At 34.0% G+C, this 16,749-nt stretch overlaps 1 protein-coding gene across 4 annotated transcripts in view; it reads right to left on the reverse strand.

Moving 5' to 3' along the window:
- Positions 1 to 333: 333 nt before the first annotated feature.
- Positions 334 to 16,749, reverse strand: part of RBM41 (RNA binding motif protein 41) — a 67,410-nt gene continuing 50,994 nt past the window's right edge. For 3 of the 4 annotated variants that reach the window (XM_082447644.1, XM_082447641.1, XM_082447643.1), the window contains 2 exons: positions 7,665 to 7,812; positions 334 to 5,717 (listed from right to left, as the gene is read on the reverse strand). In XM_082447644.1, the coding sequence (XP_082303770.1) occupies positions 5,551 to 5,717; positions 7,665 to 7,812 (315 nt within the window). In that variant the 3' untranslated portion in view covers positions 334 to 5,550. The remainder of the gene's footprint in view (positions 5,718 to 7,664; positions 7,813 to 16,749) is intronic. The other variant, XM_082447642.1, reaches the window with a different exon arrangement.

A 16,749-nucleotide genomic window follows, 5' to 3' on the forward strand; every position in this document is an offset into this window, starting at 1 on the left:
CAGTCATTTATATTTCAGTTTCTCTATAAATTTTCTTTTCATTTACCCACTTTTTAGTTGGATTCTTGACTTCTGTATATTAAGAAAACTATATGCATTCTATGTTATGGAAATTAGCTCCTGTGTGTGGCAAATTATTTTCCAGTTTGTCTTTTGATTTTTTTTTTATGGTGGGTTAGTGTGTATATGTGTATATAGATTTTTTAAACTGATGATTTCTGCTGACCTGTGGACAGAAAATAAGGAATAGTAGCCAAGTGGCTTTAAGTCTTCAATAGTGATCAAAAGACCACAGAATAGGAACAATACTTTATGGAAATGACTTTGAGAAACTTTTTCTTTCTTCCATTATAAGTTACATTTATTTAAACATTTACATACAGTAAAATTCGTCCTTTTTGGTGTACAGTTCTAGGAATTTTGACAAATGCATACACTCATGTAATTATAATCAAGATACAGATAATTTCCATTATTAAAACAAATTCCTATGCTACCTTTTTGTAATCAGTCTCTCATTTTTAACCTGTCACCCACTGATTTGTTCTGTTCCCATAGTTTCATCCTTTCCAGAATGTTATATAAATGGAATCTATCAGTAAGTAGCCTTTTGAGTTTGGCCTCTTTCACTTAGCAAAATGCATTTGAGATTCATCCAAGTTGTTGCATGTATCATAGTTCATAATAGTTTTTATTGCTGAGTAGTATTCCATTGTATGGATATATCACAGTTTATCTATGCACCAGTTGAGGGACATCCTCCATTTTTATTTTCCTCTATTGTTAATGGTCTGCAGGTCTAGTAAAGGGCAGAGGTGAGATTTTATACCCAACAGGAAGAAGTTTCTTCTGAAAAGTCCAGCTTAGAAGTATGCTCCTGGGTAACATGTGCAAGAGGTTATACCAGTATAACTTACTTCTTGTCCTTTAAACTATATTTAAAATTGGAGTTAATCCTAAGTGAGCAGTATATCAAAGGAATAGATGTTTGTCCTGAGTATAGTTAGATGATATCCTCAGAGCAGGCCTGACAAATATTCTGGAAGCCAAGTCACTGGCAGAATATTAAAATTTTCTTTATTTAAAAAAATACTGAAAAAAGTAAAAATCAGCCCAAATCACACTTTAAAAATTTTATAAAGCAAGTCCTCTTTCAGCCTATCCAATCCCACCTCTAAAAGGTTTACAGTTTGGTATGTGTATTTCCCAGCTTTTTCCTAAGTTTATTCAGAAATATCTATATATACATATACCATACATACGCAAATGCTTTTGTTTATAAAAAAGTATTCTATATATATATATGTGTGTATATATATATGTATATGTATATATATATATATATATATACACACACACACATATATATATAAAACTTTTTAACTTATTAAAATATCCTGGACATCATACAGGTCAGAATGCATTAATAGATATATCCCATTATTTTAATGCCTGTATAGTATTCCACTAAATGGATGTGCCATAATTTATCCATTCTCATACTGACGGACATTTAGGTTATAACCAGTATTTGTATGTGTGTGTGACTTTATTAAAATATAATTCAGATAAGATAAAATTCACCCATTTAAAGTGTACAATTCATGATTTGTAGTATATTCACAGAGTTGTACAATCATCACCACAATTTTAGAACATTTTCATCAAGTTCTAAAGAAACCCCCTACACTTCAGCTATTACCCAAAGCCCTAAGCAACCACTAATCTACTTTCTGTCTCTGTATATTTAGACTCATATAATATATAGTCTTTTGGAGTGGCTTCTTTCATTTAGCATGTTTTCAGGGTTCTTCCACGTTGTAGCATATATCAGAAGTGTTCCATCCTCTTCTACTTTTTGGAAGAGTTTGTGAAGAACTTGTATTAATTCTTCTTTAATGTTTGTGAGAATTAATCTAAGAATCCATTTGAGCCTATGCTTTTCTTTATGGATATTTTAAAAAATTACTAATTAACCACTTTACTTATTACAGGTTATCTTCAGATTTTCTTTGTCCCCCCCCCCAATTGGTTTCAGTAGTTCGTGTATTTCTAGGAATTTTTCTATTTCAAATAAGTTACCTAATTTATTGGCATAAAATTGTTCATGGTGTTCCCTCATAATTTTTTATTTTAAATTTTTATAAGGTTGGTAGTAATGTTCCCGCCTTCATTTCTGATCCTAGTAATTTGAGTCTCCTTTATTTCCTGGTCAACCTACTGAAAGGTTTATCACTTTTGTAGGTCTTTATACAGAACCAACTTTTGGTTTTGTTGACTTTTTATTCTCTATGTCATTTATTTATCTAATCTCTTATTTCCTTCCTTCTGCTTTTTCTAGTTAGTTTCCTTCTCTTTTTCCAGTGTCTTAAGGTGTAAAGTGAGGTTACTGATATGTTATCTTTCTTCTTTTAAATTATAGGCATTTGTACTTATGCATTTCTCTCTAAGCATTGCTTTAGGTGTATCCCAGAAGTTTTGGCATTTTGTGTGTTCATTTTCACTCATCTCAAATTAATCTTGTAATTCCTTCTTTAACCCACTGGTCATTTAAAAGTGTGTCTAATTCATATTTGTGTTTCCCAACTTTCTGTTATTGATTTCTAACTTCATTCCATGTGGTCAGAGAACATACTTTGCATGGTTTTAATCCACTTTAATTTATTGAGGTTTGTTTTATGGTATGTGATATGGTCTATCCTGGAGATGTTTCATGTGCACTTGAGAAGAATGTGTATTCTGCTCTTGTTAGGTGAAGTGTTCCATAAGTCTCTTTAAGGTCTAGTCGATTTATAGCATTGTTCAAGTCTTCTATTCCCTTGTTCATCTTCCGTCTAGTTCTTATTGAAAATGGGGTACTTAATTCCCCAACTCTTATTGTATACTTTTATATTTCTCCATTCATTTCAGTTTTTGATTCATGTATTTTGGTACTCTGTTGTTAGGTGCATGTGTGTTTATAATTGTTATATCTTTCTGGTGGATTGACTTTTATCAATATAAGATGTCACTCTTTATCTATAGTGACATTTTTTGTTTTAAAGTCCATCTTAAATAGACTTTAGATAATAGTATAGCCACTCCAGCTTTCTTATAGTTGCCATTTGCCTGATATTTCTCTCTATCCTTTAATCTTCAGTCTGTATCCTTGAATCTAAAGTGTGAATCCAATGAATAGCATAGAGGTAAGTCTTGTTGTTTTTTTCCAGTTTGATGATCTCTGCCTTTTGATTGGATTGTTTAATCTATTCATATTTATTATTAATATAGGTGGACTTACGACTGCCATTTTACTGTTTCTTTTCTATATGTCTCAAGATTTTGTTTCTCCATTCCTCTTTTTGCTTTCTTTTGCATTGAACATTTTCTAATAAAACATTTAAATGTCTTTAATATTTTCACTATATATTTTTAGTTATTTCTTTAGTGGTTGCTCTAGGGTTTACCATATACATCTTAACTTAATTGGCTTCAGCTATATACTAACTAAATTCCAATGAGATATAAAAACCTTATTCCTATATAAACCTATTCCTTTTCTCACTTTCTGTGGTATTATTGTTATTATCATTATTATTTCTACATTACAAACCCAACAATATATCATTATAATCATTACTTAATATAATTTTATGTCTTTTAAAGAAGCTGAGAGAAGAAAGAGCAAGTATATATTTACAACTTTTTTATATTAACCTTCTTATTTACCATTTCTTATTTTCTTCATTCGTTCCTGTGGATTTGAGTTACCATTTTAGAGTCATTTCTTTAATCCAATACAGCTTTGTTTCCACCCACTTCCTTTGTCTTGTTATTGGTAAATATATTACAGTTTTATATGTTATAGATCCAACAATGCAACTATATACATATTGTCTTATAAAATAGCTTTTTAAATCAATTAAGAAAGGAAAAATGTATTTTGACTGTCTTTTATAATTACATAATTACCTTTACCCATGATAATTTTTTAGATGTGTAGATTCAAATTACTGTCTGAGGTCACTTGCTTTCCACCTGAAGAACTTCCTTTAATATCTCCTGTAAGTCAGGTCTGACAGCAACATAGTCTCCCAGTTTTTGACTATGTGAGAATGTCTTTATTTCGTCTTCATTTTTGAAAAACAGCTTTATTGAATACAGGATTCTATATTGACAGTTTTTTTCTTTCAGCACTTTGACTATGTTTTCCCACTGCCACCTCCATTGTTTCTGATGAGAGGTCATCTATTACTCTTACTGAGATTCCCTTGTAAGTGGCTTCAGTTGTCTCATGTTGCTTTCAAAAGTTTCTCTTTGTCTTTGGGTTTTAGCATTATTATGGTATGTTTGTTGATTTCTTCTTGTTTATCCTAATTGGGGTTCATTGAGATTCCTCAGATGTGTAGATAATGTTTCTCATCAAATTTGGGATGTTTACAGCCATTATTTATTGGAATAATTTTTCTGCTCCTTTCTTTCTCTGATTTTCCCATTACAAGTATGTTGGAGTGCTTAATGAATTTCCATTCTTTTTTCTGATCTTCAACCTGGATACAATTATCCCATTAAACATCACAACCCAATGAGGTAAGTAGTATTATTATCCTCATTTTTATAGATGAGAAAACTGAGGCTCAGATTAAGTGACTTGCCAAGGTCACAGAGTGGTAAGTATGGCTGTGAAGTTCAAACAGGTCTGACTCCAAAGTTTGTACTACTTCCTCTATATCATATCATCTTTCTATTCTCCAGCAACTACAAACAAACAACTGGGGGATTTGGGGTAGGCTGCCTCTCTTCTAGAGAGCTCTTTCTTTCTACCCCTCTTTAGTATTCTTTGCTAGTATGTTCCTCTTCTAAAATTAATATATCTAATCCCTAACATGTAATAGACAATGATTCTATGTTTATTGCTTTGAATTCAATCATTACTCAATGGTAGCTAGCTTAAATGACTATGAGAACATTAATGTTTTGATCTAAATTCTTTCATTAGAAAAAACATAAAGCTATTTGAAGACAGTGATAACTTATAGGGAAATGTCCATTAAATATGTCTACTAACTTATGAAAACTACCTACTGCTACTGCTGATAGGTCTCATTCAAGAGCATTTGCTGATGTTTAGGCCTGGAGTCTTGGTCATTTATTTACTAGGAAAATAAAATTAGGGACAAATGGGCTCTAGAGATAAATATTTCAACACTTAATTAGTTTTTTAGTTTTGTATATATAGGAGGCAGTGACAAATATTTAAGACCTCATATAAATTATAATGATTAAAAAAAAACCCTTGGAAGTAATCCACTGTAATTTATCCTGAGAAAATGATACTCTTTATTCCTTACCCTCCATACTCATTATATTGTCTATTCTAGAGAGTGTTTGATTATAGAAAATGTTTTCTACCAATTCTTTCCAAAAGCTGAAAGGGATTTTAATTCAGTTTTCTCTCCCTCAGTTAGCTTCTCTTCTTCAATTCCAAATAAATTGCTATCTATATACAAATCCTAGATCCTAGATTCTGATGCAAGAAAGACCTCCTGGGACTCACAATCTTTATGTCTTCTAGCTGCCACTGATTTCTGTAGTATTATCTGTAGTAGATGATATTAGAGAAGCATCCTGGAGATCTGACTGCTGCTTTTTGTTCTTTCCAAATTCTATCACCAATATTTTCCCACGTAGTTTATATCCATTTACTAGACGCAATGCTTGCCATGCTATTTCTGTATCTAAAAGAGAAAGAAAAAACATCAGTTTATATGTGGCTTAATCGATTTTATTCCAAGTCTAGTTTATGTTGTTTTGCCTTGGAGTTCAGTGTAGGCTATAAGGCCACGTAATTATTTGATTTTATTGTGTTTTCTACAATCTCAAATTTGTAATAACTCAGCAAGATTAAACTAATGGCTAAGAATAACAACAATAAAATCTTAAAATGGATATTTGAGAGCTTTCTCCTAATTCAATGATATAGGTAAAGAAACAAGGATACAGACAGTGTGCTTAAGAGGGTTAAGCTATAACTAATAATACACAAACCTCTATCTTAGATAACAGATTATAAGTACTGTAAGAATGAAATCATTTTCAAAATGGGGAAGACAAATAAAAGAAGTTATCATGGTATTGAGGATATTTTGCTACTTTTTCCTTTTGATCAGAGAGTGGTTGTAGGAGCCCTCATTAGGATAAGTAAGTTTAAGAATGCTTGCAGGCATATGGAAGCTTGAGGTGTAAGAGTATATAGCATATAGCAGGAGGATTTGATTTATGGGTCTCAGAGCCTGGATGTGGGAAATTAGGAAGGAATGGAATTACTGCCTAGAGTCTGTGAAATCGTAAGTGGACAAGCAATGTTTTTAGATTGAACCAATTTATGTCTCATATATGTATGCACTACAAATTTTCAAATGCATGTATAATTACTAAAACGGCTATTTATTTAGAAGTACTTAGTGTATAGAGCCTTTTTATTACATATCTTTTCAATTAATGGATCATATTAGGTGGGGGTGCATGAAGTAATTTTATAAGTTTAAAAAGGGTTCTCACACTTGAAAAGACTAAAAATCACTAGTGTTGAGGATCCACAAACCTTTAATGAGATAGGAAAGATGGTACAATGCTGTATGAAAAGAATGCAGGGGAGTTTGGCACTGCTCATGTGTAAAAGCACTTCCCTTTAAATAGATTACTAGGCTGTATATAAATGATGATACTTTAGGGATAATAAAAGGCACAGCTCCTACCCAGCCCCCACCAAAAAAAGAAAGTCTGGTCTGTCATAGAAACTGAAATTCCTATACAGGTATAACTTGTTTAACTGTACTTTGCTTTATTATGCTTTGCAGATATTGCAGTTTTTTCCCTCAAATTTAAGGTTTCTAGCAACCCTGCACTGTCAGATGACGGCTAGCATTTTTTACCAAGAAAGTATTTTTAAATTAAGGTATGTACATTGTTTTTTTAGACAAAATGCTACTGCACACTTAATAGACTACAGTATAGTACAAACATAACTTTTACATGTGCTAGGAAACCAAAAACTTCATGTGACTTGCTTCATTGGGATATTCACTTTCTTGCAGTGGTCTGGAACTGAATCCATAATATCTCTGAGATATGCCTGTATTATTTCTCCCTTTGGTTTAGGATACTGAAATTATGTATTAAGATGCAAACAATAGTTAAAAGAATATATCACCTACTAGCTAATTATGAATTACTAATGAATTAGCATAATATAGCATAATAGCATAATATCTTGCAGTCTCTTAGTCCTAATAGGGCATAATGCAAGTACGAGTGTTCTGATCAGAATACCAATATATTAATAATTAACATAATTATAACTTGGACTAGAAATACTATTTTCAGCAAAGGGAAAGTAAATTTTGATGGCGTGAGTAGGAAGCGCCAAGACTGAGGAACAGTCAGGACAAAGGTGTAAAGTGGTCGTGCACTGTCAAAGGAGGAGAGGAAGCACAGAAGGGAAAGTAGAGAAAAATTAAAAACATGTTTTCCTTAGTTCTCTTCCCTTCCTCCCATGTGCTTGTCCAAGCACATGCTTCTCATGTGCTGTAGAGAAATCAAAGCGCTATATCTAAACGAGGGGATAAGTAGTCACTAATGAACTTATGCTACAACTGAGTAATTATCCAGATGAAGCTACTTACTGGGAAAAGTGATAAAAGCCTGCCCCCTCATTCGTCCAGTCATCATTCGGAATTGAATTGGAGGTCCTTTCTTCTCCTGGAACCGAGCGAATAATGAGACAAGATCTCCTTCGGTCACCCGAGGGCTAAGGTTCTTCAGGTATAACACCTAATATAAACCAAGAATCACCAGAAATATCACATTAGGGAGGTAAGGCAACTAGTTAATTGTAGTAGGAATTAGTTAGTTTCAGATAAAGATGGTGGATTGAATGCATGCATCTAATTTCAATCCCTCCAGAAAACTCTCCAAAAACTACAGAGACTTTTTTTTTTAATATAAACTGACAAGGTAAAGAAGAACAAGGAAAGGAGGCAATAGCAATATTCTGGAAGCTGGAAAATAACTGAATGTGTGTACTCAAGAAAGCTGAATCTTAAACCAGCAGTGGGGAAAGCCAGGAACTAACCCAATCTACACCTAAGAATCCTCAAACAGTTTAGGAACTGATATATTCAGGGGTCTCTGGAAATGGATGTAAAGAGCTGGGGTTAAGGTGGGTAGGTTGAAAACTCTTTAAAAATAGGTTAGATCTTTAAACACCTCCCCTATAATATGCTACTGGGTAAAGACCACTCCCAATCTTGGTGAATACTGGAGGTTCATTCTTTGAACACAGGGAGTACTAGATACAGTTGAGGATGTGAATACTGTTCCTAAAAACTAGGAGATTAAGAGAATTAATGCATTCTGAATGATGAGGATACCCCAAACACTTCCTCCCATTTGGCTCCCACAATGCTGGTGGTACCCTCCCATGCAAGAGTTTTGAAGTCTTCTCTGGGGAATCTGATTACCCCAAGAGGAAAGATCTAAAAATGCTGATTTGGGATGGGGAATTTCTCCAAGAAATGGACGAGCCAGATGACTTTAAGTGAAGCTCAAAGTCATTAAGGATCACTCATTTGCTCAGAGCTTCCAATCTGTTTTTGGCCCCTACTCATAAATATGAGCACAGATTATCAGGCATCTGAGAAAAGCCTCTAATGTGAAAGAGAACAGAACAAACAAAGAAATGAAAGCAAATGGGAGAAAACAGAAACTATGCAAGGACCAAAAAAAAACTTCAAAAAGCCATCACTAATACCCTCAGAGAAATAAGAGAAAATATTCCATCTATTACGAATGGGATGCTATAAAAAAAAGAAATATTCAAGAAAACAAAAAAGAGCTCTTAAGTGTGATTGAACTTAGTTCTTATCGGCTTAAAATAGATTGTTATAAGATGTTTTGAGTAAGTTCCATTGTAATTATGAAGAAAATACCTATAGAGGATACACAAAAGAAAATGAGAAAGGAAAAAAGCACTTCACTACCAAAAATTCATTGAAATACAAAGGAGGACCTCAAGAAAGAAAAGGAGCAACAAAAGAGCTACAATACAGAAAACAACTAATAAATGGCAATAGTAAGTCCTCCCTATCAATAATTACTTTACCTATAAATGGATTAAACTCCCTAATTAAAGACGTAGAGTGGCTGAACAAATAAAAACCAAGATCTGACTATGTGCTGTCTGCAAGAAACTCACTTTAGATTTAAGGCCATACATAGGCTGAAAATGAAAGGATAAAAAAATAAATTCCATGCAAATTGTAACCAAAAAAGAGCAGGGTTGGCCATGCTTATATAAGATAAACTAGACTTTAAGTCAAAAACTTTCAAAGGAAACAAAAAAGGATATTATATAATGATAAAAAGGTCAATTCACCAGGAAGATATAACTATTATAAATATATATACACCCAACATCAGAGCACCTAAATATATGAAGCAAACATTGAAAAAACTGAAGGAAGAAACAGAAAGCAACACAATATTACTAGGAGATTTCAATACCTCACTTTCAATAGCAGAAGAAAAACTAGAAAATTCACAAATTAGTGGAAACTAAACAACATACTCTAGAACAACTAATGGGTCAAAGAAGAAATCAAAAGGGAAATTAGAAAATACCTTGAGACAAATGAATATGAAACCACAATATACCAAAATTTATTGGATGCAGCAAGATCAATACTAAGAGGGAATTTTATAGCATTAAATGCCTAAATTAAAAGAGGAGAAAGCTCTCAAACAACTTAACTCTATACTTCAAGGAACTAGAAAAAAAAGAACAAACTAAGCTCAAAGTTATCAGAGGGAAATAATAAAGATTAGAACAGAAATAAATGAAATAGAGATTAGAAAAATCATAGAAAAAAATCAACCAAACTAAGAGCTGTTTTTTAAAAAGATCAACAAAATTGACTAACTTTAGTTAGGCTAAGAAAAAAGAGAAGACTCAAATAAAATTAGCCGTGAAAGAGGAGTCATTACAATGGATGCCACAGAAATAAAAAAGGATTATGAGAGACTACTCTGATAATTACATGCCAACAAATTGGATAACCTAGAAAAAAGGATAAATTCCTAGAAACATAAAACCTACCAAGACAAAATCATGAAGAAATAGAAAATCTGAATAGATACATAACTAGCAATAAAATTGAATCAGTAATCAACAAAGAAAAGCCCAGGACCAGATGGCTTCACAGGTGAATTCTACCTAACATTTAAAGAAGAATTAATACCAATCCTCCTCAAACACTTCCAAAAAACTGAAGAGGAGAGAACACTCCCAAACTAGTTTTATGAGGCCAGCATTACCCTGACCAAAAGCAGAAAAAGACATTACAAGAAAAGAAAACTACAGGCCAATATCCCTGATGAATACAGATGCAAAAATCCTTAACAGAAAACTAGTAAACTGAATTAAAAAGCACATTTAAAGGATCATACATCATGACCAAATGGGATTTATCCCTGTGATGCAAGGATGGTTCAACATATGAAAATCAGTCAATAAGATATAACATATTAACAGAATGAAGGATAAAAATCACAAATCATCTCAAAAGACATCAATGGACAGATATTCCAGACAGAAAATCAATAAGGCAACAAAATGACACAATAGAACAGACAGACTTAATTGATATTTTCAAGACATTACATCCAAACAAAAACAAAAACAAAAAACACCAAATCAAACAAAACAACAACAACAACCAGAATACACATTCTTTTCAAGTGCACACTGGAACATTCTCTAGGACAGACCACATACTAGGACACAAAACAAGCCTCAACAAATTTAAGAGGCCAGGGATTATTTCAAGCATCTTTTCTGACCACAACAGCATGAAACTAGAAATCAACCACAGAAAGAGAAACGAGAAAAAAAATGATTACATGGAGATGAAACAACATGCTATTAAAAAAGCAATAGGTCAAAAACAATGAAATCGAAGAGGAAATTAAAAAATACCTTGAGACAAATGACAATGAAAACACAACCATACAAAATCTATGGAATGCAGCAAAAGCAGTCCAAAGAGGGAACTTCATAGTGATAAAGGCCTTCCTCAAAAACAAGAAAAATCTCAAATAAACAACCTAACCTACCACCTAAAAGAATTAGAAAAAGAAGAACAAACAAAACCTAAAGTCATCAGAAGGAAGGAAATAATAAAGATCAGGGATGAAATAAATAAAATAGATATCAAAAAACAATAGAAAAAATCAATAAGCCAAGAGCTGTTTTTTCAAAAATGTAAACAAAATTGACAAACCTCTGGTCAGGCTCAACAAAAAAAGAGAGAGAACCCAAATAAATGAGGAGAAATCACAACTGATACTGCAGAAATACAAAAAAAACATAAGAGAATACTATAAACAATTATATGCCAACAGATTGGACAACCTAGAAGAAACGGACAAGTTTCTAGAAACATACAGTCCACCAAAACTGAATCAAAAATAAATAGATAATTTGAACAGACCAATCACTAGAAGTGAAATAGAATCTGTAATTGAAAAAAACTCCCTGCAAACAAAAGTCCAGGACTGGATGTCTTCACTGGGGAATTCTACCAAACATACAAAGAAGAACTTATATGAATCCTTCTCAAACTCTTCCAAAAGACTGAAGAGTAGGGAACACTACCAAAGTCATTCTATGAAGCCACCATCATCCTGATACCAAATCCAGACAAAGACACTACCATAAAAGAAAATTACAGGCCACTATCTTTGATGAACATAGATGCAAAAAATTCTCAACAAAGTATTAGCAAACCAAATTCAACAACACATAAAAAGGATCATACACCATGATCAAGTTGGATTCATCTCAGGGTCACAAGGATGGTTCAACAAACGCAAATCAACCAATGTGATACACCACATCAACAAAAGAAAAGACAAAAAACACATGATCATCTCAACAGATGCAGAAAAAGCATTTGATAAAATTCAACATCCATTCATGATAAAAACTCTTATCAAAGTGGGTACAGAGCGAACATATCTCAACATAAGAGAAGCTGTTTATGACAAACCCACAGTCAACATAATACTTAACAGTGAAAAGGGAAAAAGCCTTCCTACTAAAATCTGGAACAAGACAATGATGCCCACTTTCACCCCTTCTATTCAACATAGGACTGGAAGTCCTAGCCACAGAAATCAGATAGTAAAAAGAAATAAAAGGTATCCAAATTGGAAGGGAAGAGGTAAAATTCTCATTATATGCAGATGACATTATACTATATATAGAAAACCCTAAAGACTCCACACAAAAACTACTAGAACTGATAAGCAAATTCAGCAAGGTAGCAGGATACAAGATTAACATACAGAAATCTGTTGACTTTCTTTACACTAACAATGAAATATCAGAAAGGGAAAGTTAAAAAAAAATCCCTTTAAAAATTACATCATCAACATCACTAATCATTAGAGAAATGCAAATCAAAACTACAATGACGTATCACCTCACACCAGTCAGAATGGCCATCATCAAAAAATCTACAAACAATAAACGCTGGAGAGGGCGTGGAGAAAAGGGAACCCTCTTGCACTGTTGGTGGGAATGTAAATTGATACAGCCACTAGGGATAACAGTATGGAGGTTCCTTAAAAAACTAAAAACAGAACTGCTGTATGACCCAGCAATCCCACTACTGAGCATATACCCTGAGAAAACCATAATTCAAAAAGAGACATGTACCACAATGTTCATTGCAGCACTATTTACAATAGCCAGGACATGGAAGCAACCTAAGTGTCCATCAACAGATGAATGGATAAAGAAGATGTGGCACACATATACAATGGAATATTAGCCATAAAAAGAAACGAAATTGAGCTATTTGTAGTGAGGTGGATGGACCTAGAGTCTGTCATACAGAGTGAAGTAAGTCAGAAAGAGAAAAACAAATACCATATGTAACACATATATATGGAATCTAAAAAAAAAAAGGTTCGGATGAATCTAGGGCCAGGACAGGAATAAAGACGCAGATGTAGAGAATGGACTTGAGGACACGGGGAGGGGAAAGGGTAAGCTGGGATGAAGTGAGAGAGTGGCATTGACATATATACACTACCAAATTTAAAATAGATAGCTAGTCAGAAGCAGCTGCATAGCACAGGGAGATCAGCTCGGTGCTTTGTCACCACCTAGAGGGGTGGGATAGGGAGGGTGGGAGAGAGATGCAAGAGGGAGGGGATATGGGGATATATGTATACATATAGCTGATTCACTCTGTTATACAGCAGAAACTAACACAACACTGTAAAGCAATTATACTCCAATAAAGATGTTTTAAAGAAAAAAAAAAGACGAGTCAGCAGTTTCTTCTGATGGATCTCATAAAGGGATCACAGTATCCTTAACAACATCCTGACAATGGTCATGACCATGAGACATAGAAAGTTAGTAGAATTACATGTAAGTTAGTTAATAAACGGTTCCTTTCTAAAAAAAAAAAAAAAAAAAAAAGAATAAAGCTATGGATAAACAACAAGGTCCTACTGTATAGCAAATATCCTATCCCACTATATTTGATATCCTATGATAAACCATAATGGAAAAGAGTATGAAAAAGAATGTATATATATATATATATATATATATATATATATATATATATATATGAGTCACTTTGCTGTACAGCAGTATTTAACACAACATTGTAACTCAACTTTACTTCAAAAAAAAATAAATTAAAAAAAATAAAAATAAATAAAAATTGCATCAAAAAATCAAATACTTAGGAATAAACGTGACCAAGGAGGTGAAAGACTTATATGCTGAGAACTATAAAACGCTGATAAAGGAAACAGAAGATGATTTCAAGAAATGGAAAGATATACATTGCTCTTGGATTGGAAGAATTAATATTGTTAAAATGGCCATACTACCCCAAGCAATCTACAGATTTAATGTGATCCCTATCAAATTACCCATGTCATTTTCCACAGACTAGAACAAATAATTCTAAAATTTATAAGGAACCATAAAAGACCCAGAATTGACAAAGCAATCCTGAGGAAAAAGAACAAAGCAGGAGGCATAACCCTCCCAGACTTCAGACAATTACAAAGCTACAGTAATCAAAACTGCGTGGTACTGGCACAAAAACAGACATATAGATCAATGTAACAGAACAGACAGCCCAGAAATAAACCCACACATCTACAGTCAATTAATCTTTGACAAAGGAGGCAAGAATATACCATGGAGAAAAGACAGTCTCTTCAGCAAGTGGTGTTGGGAAAGCTGGACAGCTGCATGTAAATCAATAAAGTTAGAACACTGCCTCATGCCATACACAAAAATAAACTCAAAATGGCTTAAAGACTTACATGTAAGACAGGATACCATAAAACACCTAAAAGAGAACACAGGCAAAACATTCTCTGACATAAATCGTACCAATGTTTTCTTAGGTCAGTCTCCCAAGGCAATAGAAATAAAAGCAAAAATAAACAAATGGGACCTAATCAAACTTATCAGCTTTCACACAGCAAAGGAAACCATGAACAAAACTAAAAGACAACCTACGTACTGGGAGAAAATATTTGCAAATGATGCGACTGACAAGGGCTTACTTTTCAAAATATACAAACAGCTCAAAAAACTAAGTAACAAAAAAAAAACAACCTAATCAAAAATAGGCAGAAGACCTAAATAGACATTTCACCAAAGAAGACATACAAATGGCCAATAAGCACATGAAAAGATGCTCAACATCGCTCATTACTGGAGAAATGCAAATCAAAACTAAAATGATGTATCACTTCACACCAGTCGGGATGGCCATCATCAAAAAGTCTACAAATAATAAATGCTGGAGAGGGTGTGGAGAAAAGGAAACCCTCTTACTCTGTTGGTGGGAATGTAAGTTGGTGTAACCACTATGGAGAACAGTACGGAGGTTCCTTAAAAAACTAAAAATAGAGTTGCCATATGATCCAGCAATCCCATTCCAGGGCATATATCTGGAGAAAACTCTAATTCAAAAAGATACATGTACCTCAGTGTTCATAGCAGCACTATTTACAATAGCCAAGACATGGAAGCAACCTAAATATCCGTCAACAGATTAATGGAAAAAGAAGATGTAGTATATATATACAATGGAATACTACCTAGCCACAAAATAGAATGAAATAATGCCATTTGCTGCAACATGGATGGACCTAGAGATTGTTATACTAAGTGAAGAACGTCAGACAAAGACAAATATCATATATCACTTATATGTGGAATCTAAAATATGATAAAAATGAACTTATTTACAGAACAGAAATAGACTCACAGACATAGAAAACAAAGTTATGGTTACCAAAGAGGAAAGGCAGGGAGGAGGGATAAACTAGGAGTTTGGGATTAGCAGATAGAAACTACTATATATAAAATAGATAAACAACAAGATCCTACTGTATAGCACAGGGAACTATATTCAATATCTTGTAATAAACTATAATGGAAAATAATCTGAAAAATTATATACAGTAAGTCCCCTACATATGAACGAGTTCCGTTCCAAGAGTGTGTTCTAAGTCCAATTTGTTCATAAGTCCAACAAAGTTAGCCTAGGTACCCAACTAACACAATCGGCTATTTAGTACTGTACTGTAATAGGTTTATAATACTTTTCACACAAATAATACATCAAAAACAAAAAAATAAAGAAAACATTTTATACCTTACAGTACAGTACCTTGAAAAGTACAGTAGTACAGTACAACAGCTGGCATACAGGGGCTGGCATCAAGTGAACAGGCAAGAAGAGTTACTGACTGGAGGAAGGAGAGGAAGTGGGAGGTGGTAGAGCTGAAGGATCATCAGCAATAGGCGATGCAGGGCAAGCTGCAATTTCACTCATGCCTGACGTTGATGGCATAGGTTCTGGTTCCTTGCTGGATTCAGTTCTATCTACCCTCTTAAAAAAATGATCTAGTGATGTCTGGGTAGTAGCTCTTTTTTTCTCATCATAGATGACACGGTAGCACTGGATTGCATTCTGAACGGCTGCTGCAACCTTTGTGTACCTTTCTACGTTTGGGTCCTGTGCCTCAAAAACTAACAGTGCCTCCTTAAATAAAGAAAATCCCCTTGCCATTTCCTGCATCGTGAATCTCTTCAGTTCTTCAGTTACTTCTTCCTCTTGTCTTTCTTCGTCCCTTCTCTGGGCCTCCAATTCCATCAGGTCCTCATTAGTAAGCTCCTCGTGCTGCACAGCAAGGAGTTCAATGAAGTCATCCTCTTGCAGATCTAGCTCCAGCTGCTCGTTGAGGGTCACTACATTGCTGAAGACCTCTTTGGACTCCTCATCCACCTTCTCAAATCCACGAAAATCGTGAACAAACTGTGGGCCAAGGTTCTTCCAAACCCCATTCATGGTGACGGCCATAACCTCACGCCAAGCAGTCAATGTTTTTTATGGCCTTGTAGATGTCATAGTCCTTCCAAAATTGTCGCCAATTTGTTCCTGATTCGTCACTCACCTTTACTGCCTGACGAAAAGTGTGATGTAAATAATATTTCTTGTAGGTTGCTATAACTCTCTGGTTCATAGGTTGGATGAGCGATATAGTATTCAGTGGCATATGCGCTACTGTACTTTGATGTTGGGATGAAAGTCGTCCATGAATGGGGGTTGGCTTGGAGCACCGTTGAGCAGCAAAAGAATGTTGAATGGGACATCCTCC

This window comes from Balaenoptera physalus, assembly GCF_965194825.1.
Source record: "Balaenoptera physalus genome assembly, chromosome: X".
In the NCBI taxonomy this organism is placed as follows: Eukaryota; Metazoa; Chordata; class Mammalia; order Artiodactyla; family Balaenopteridae; genus Balaenoptera; species Balaenoptera physalus.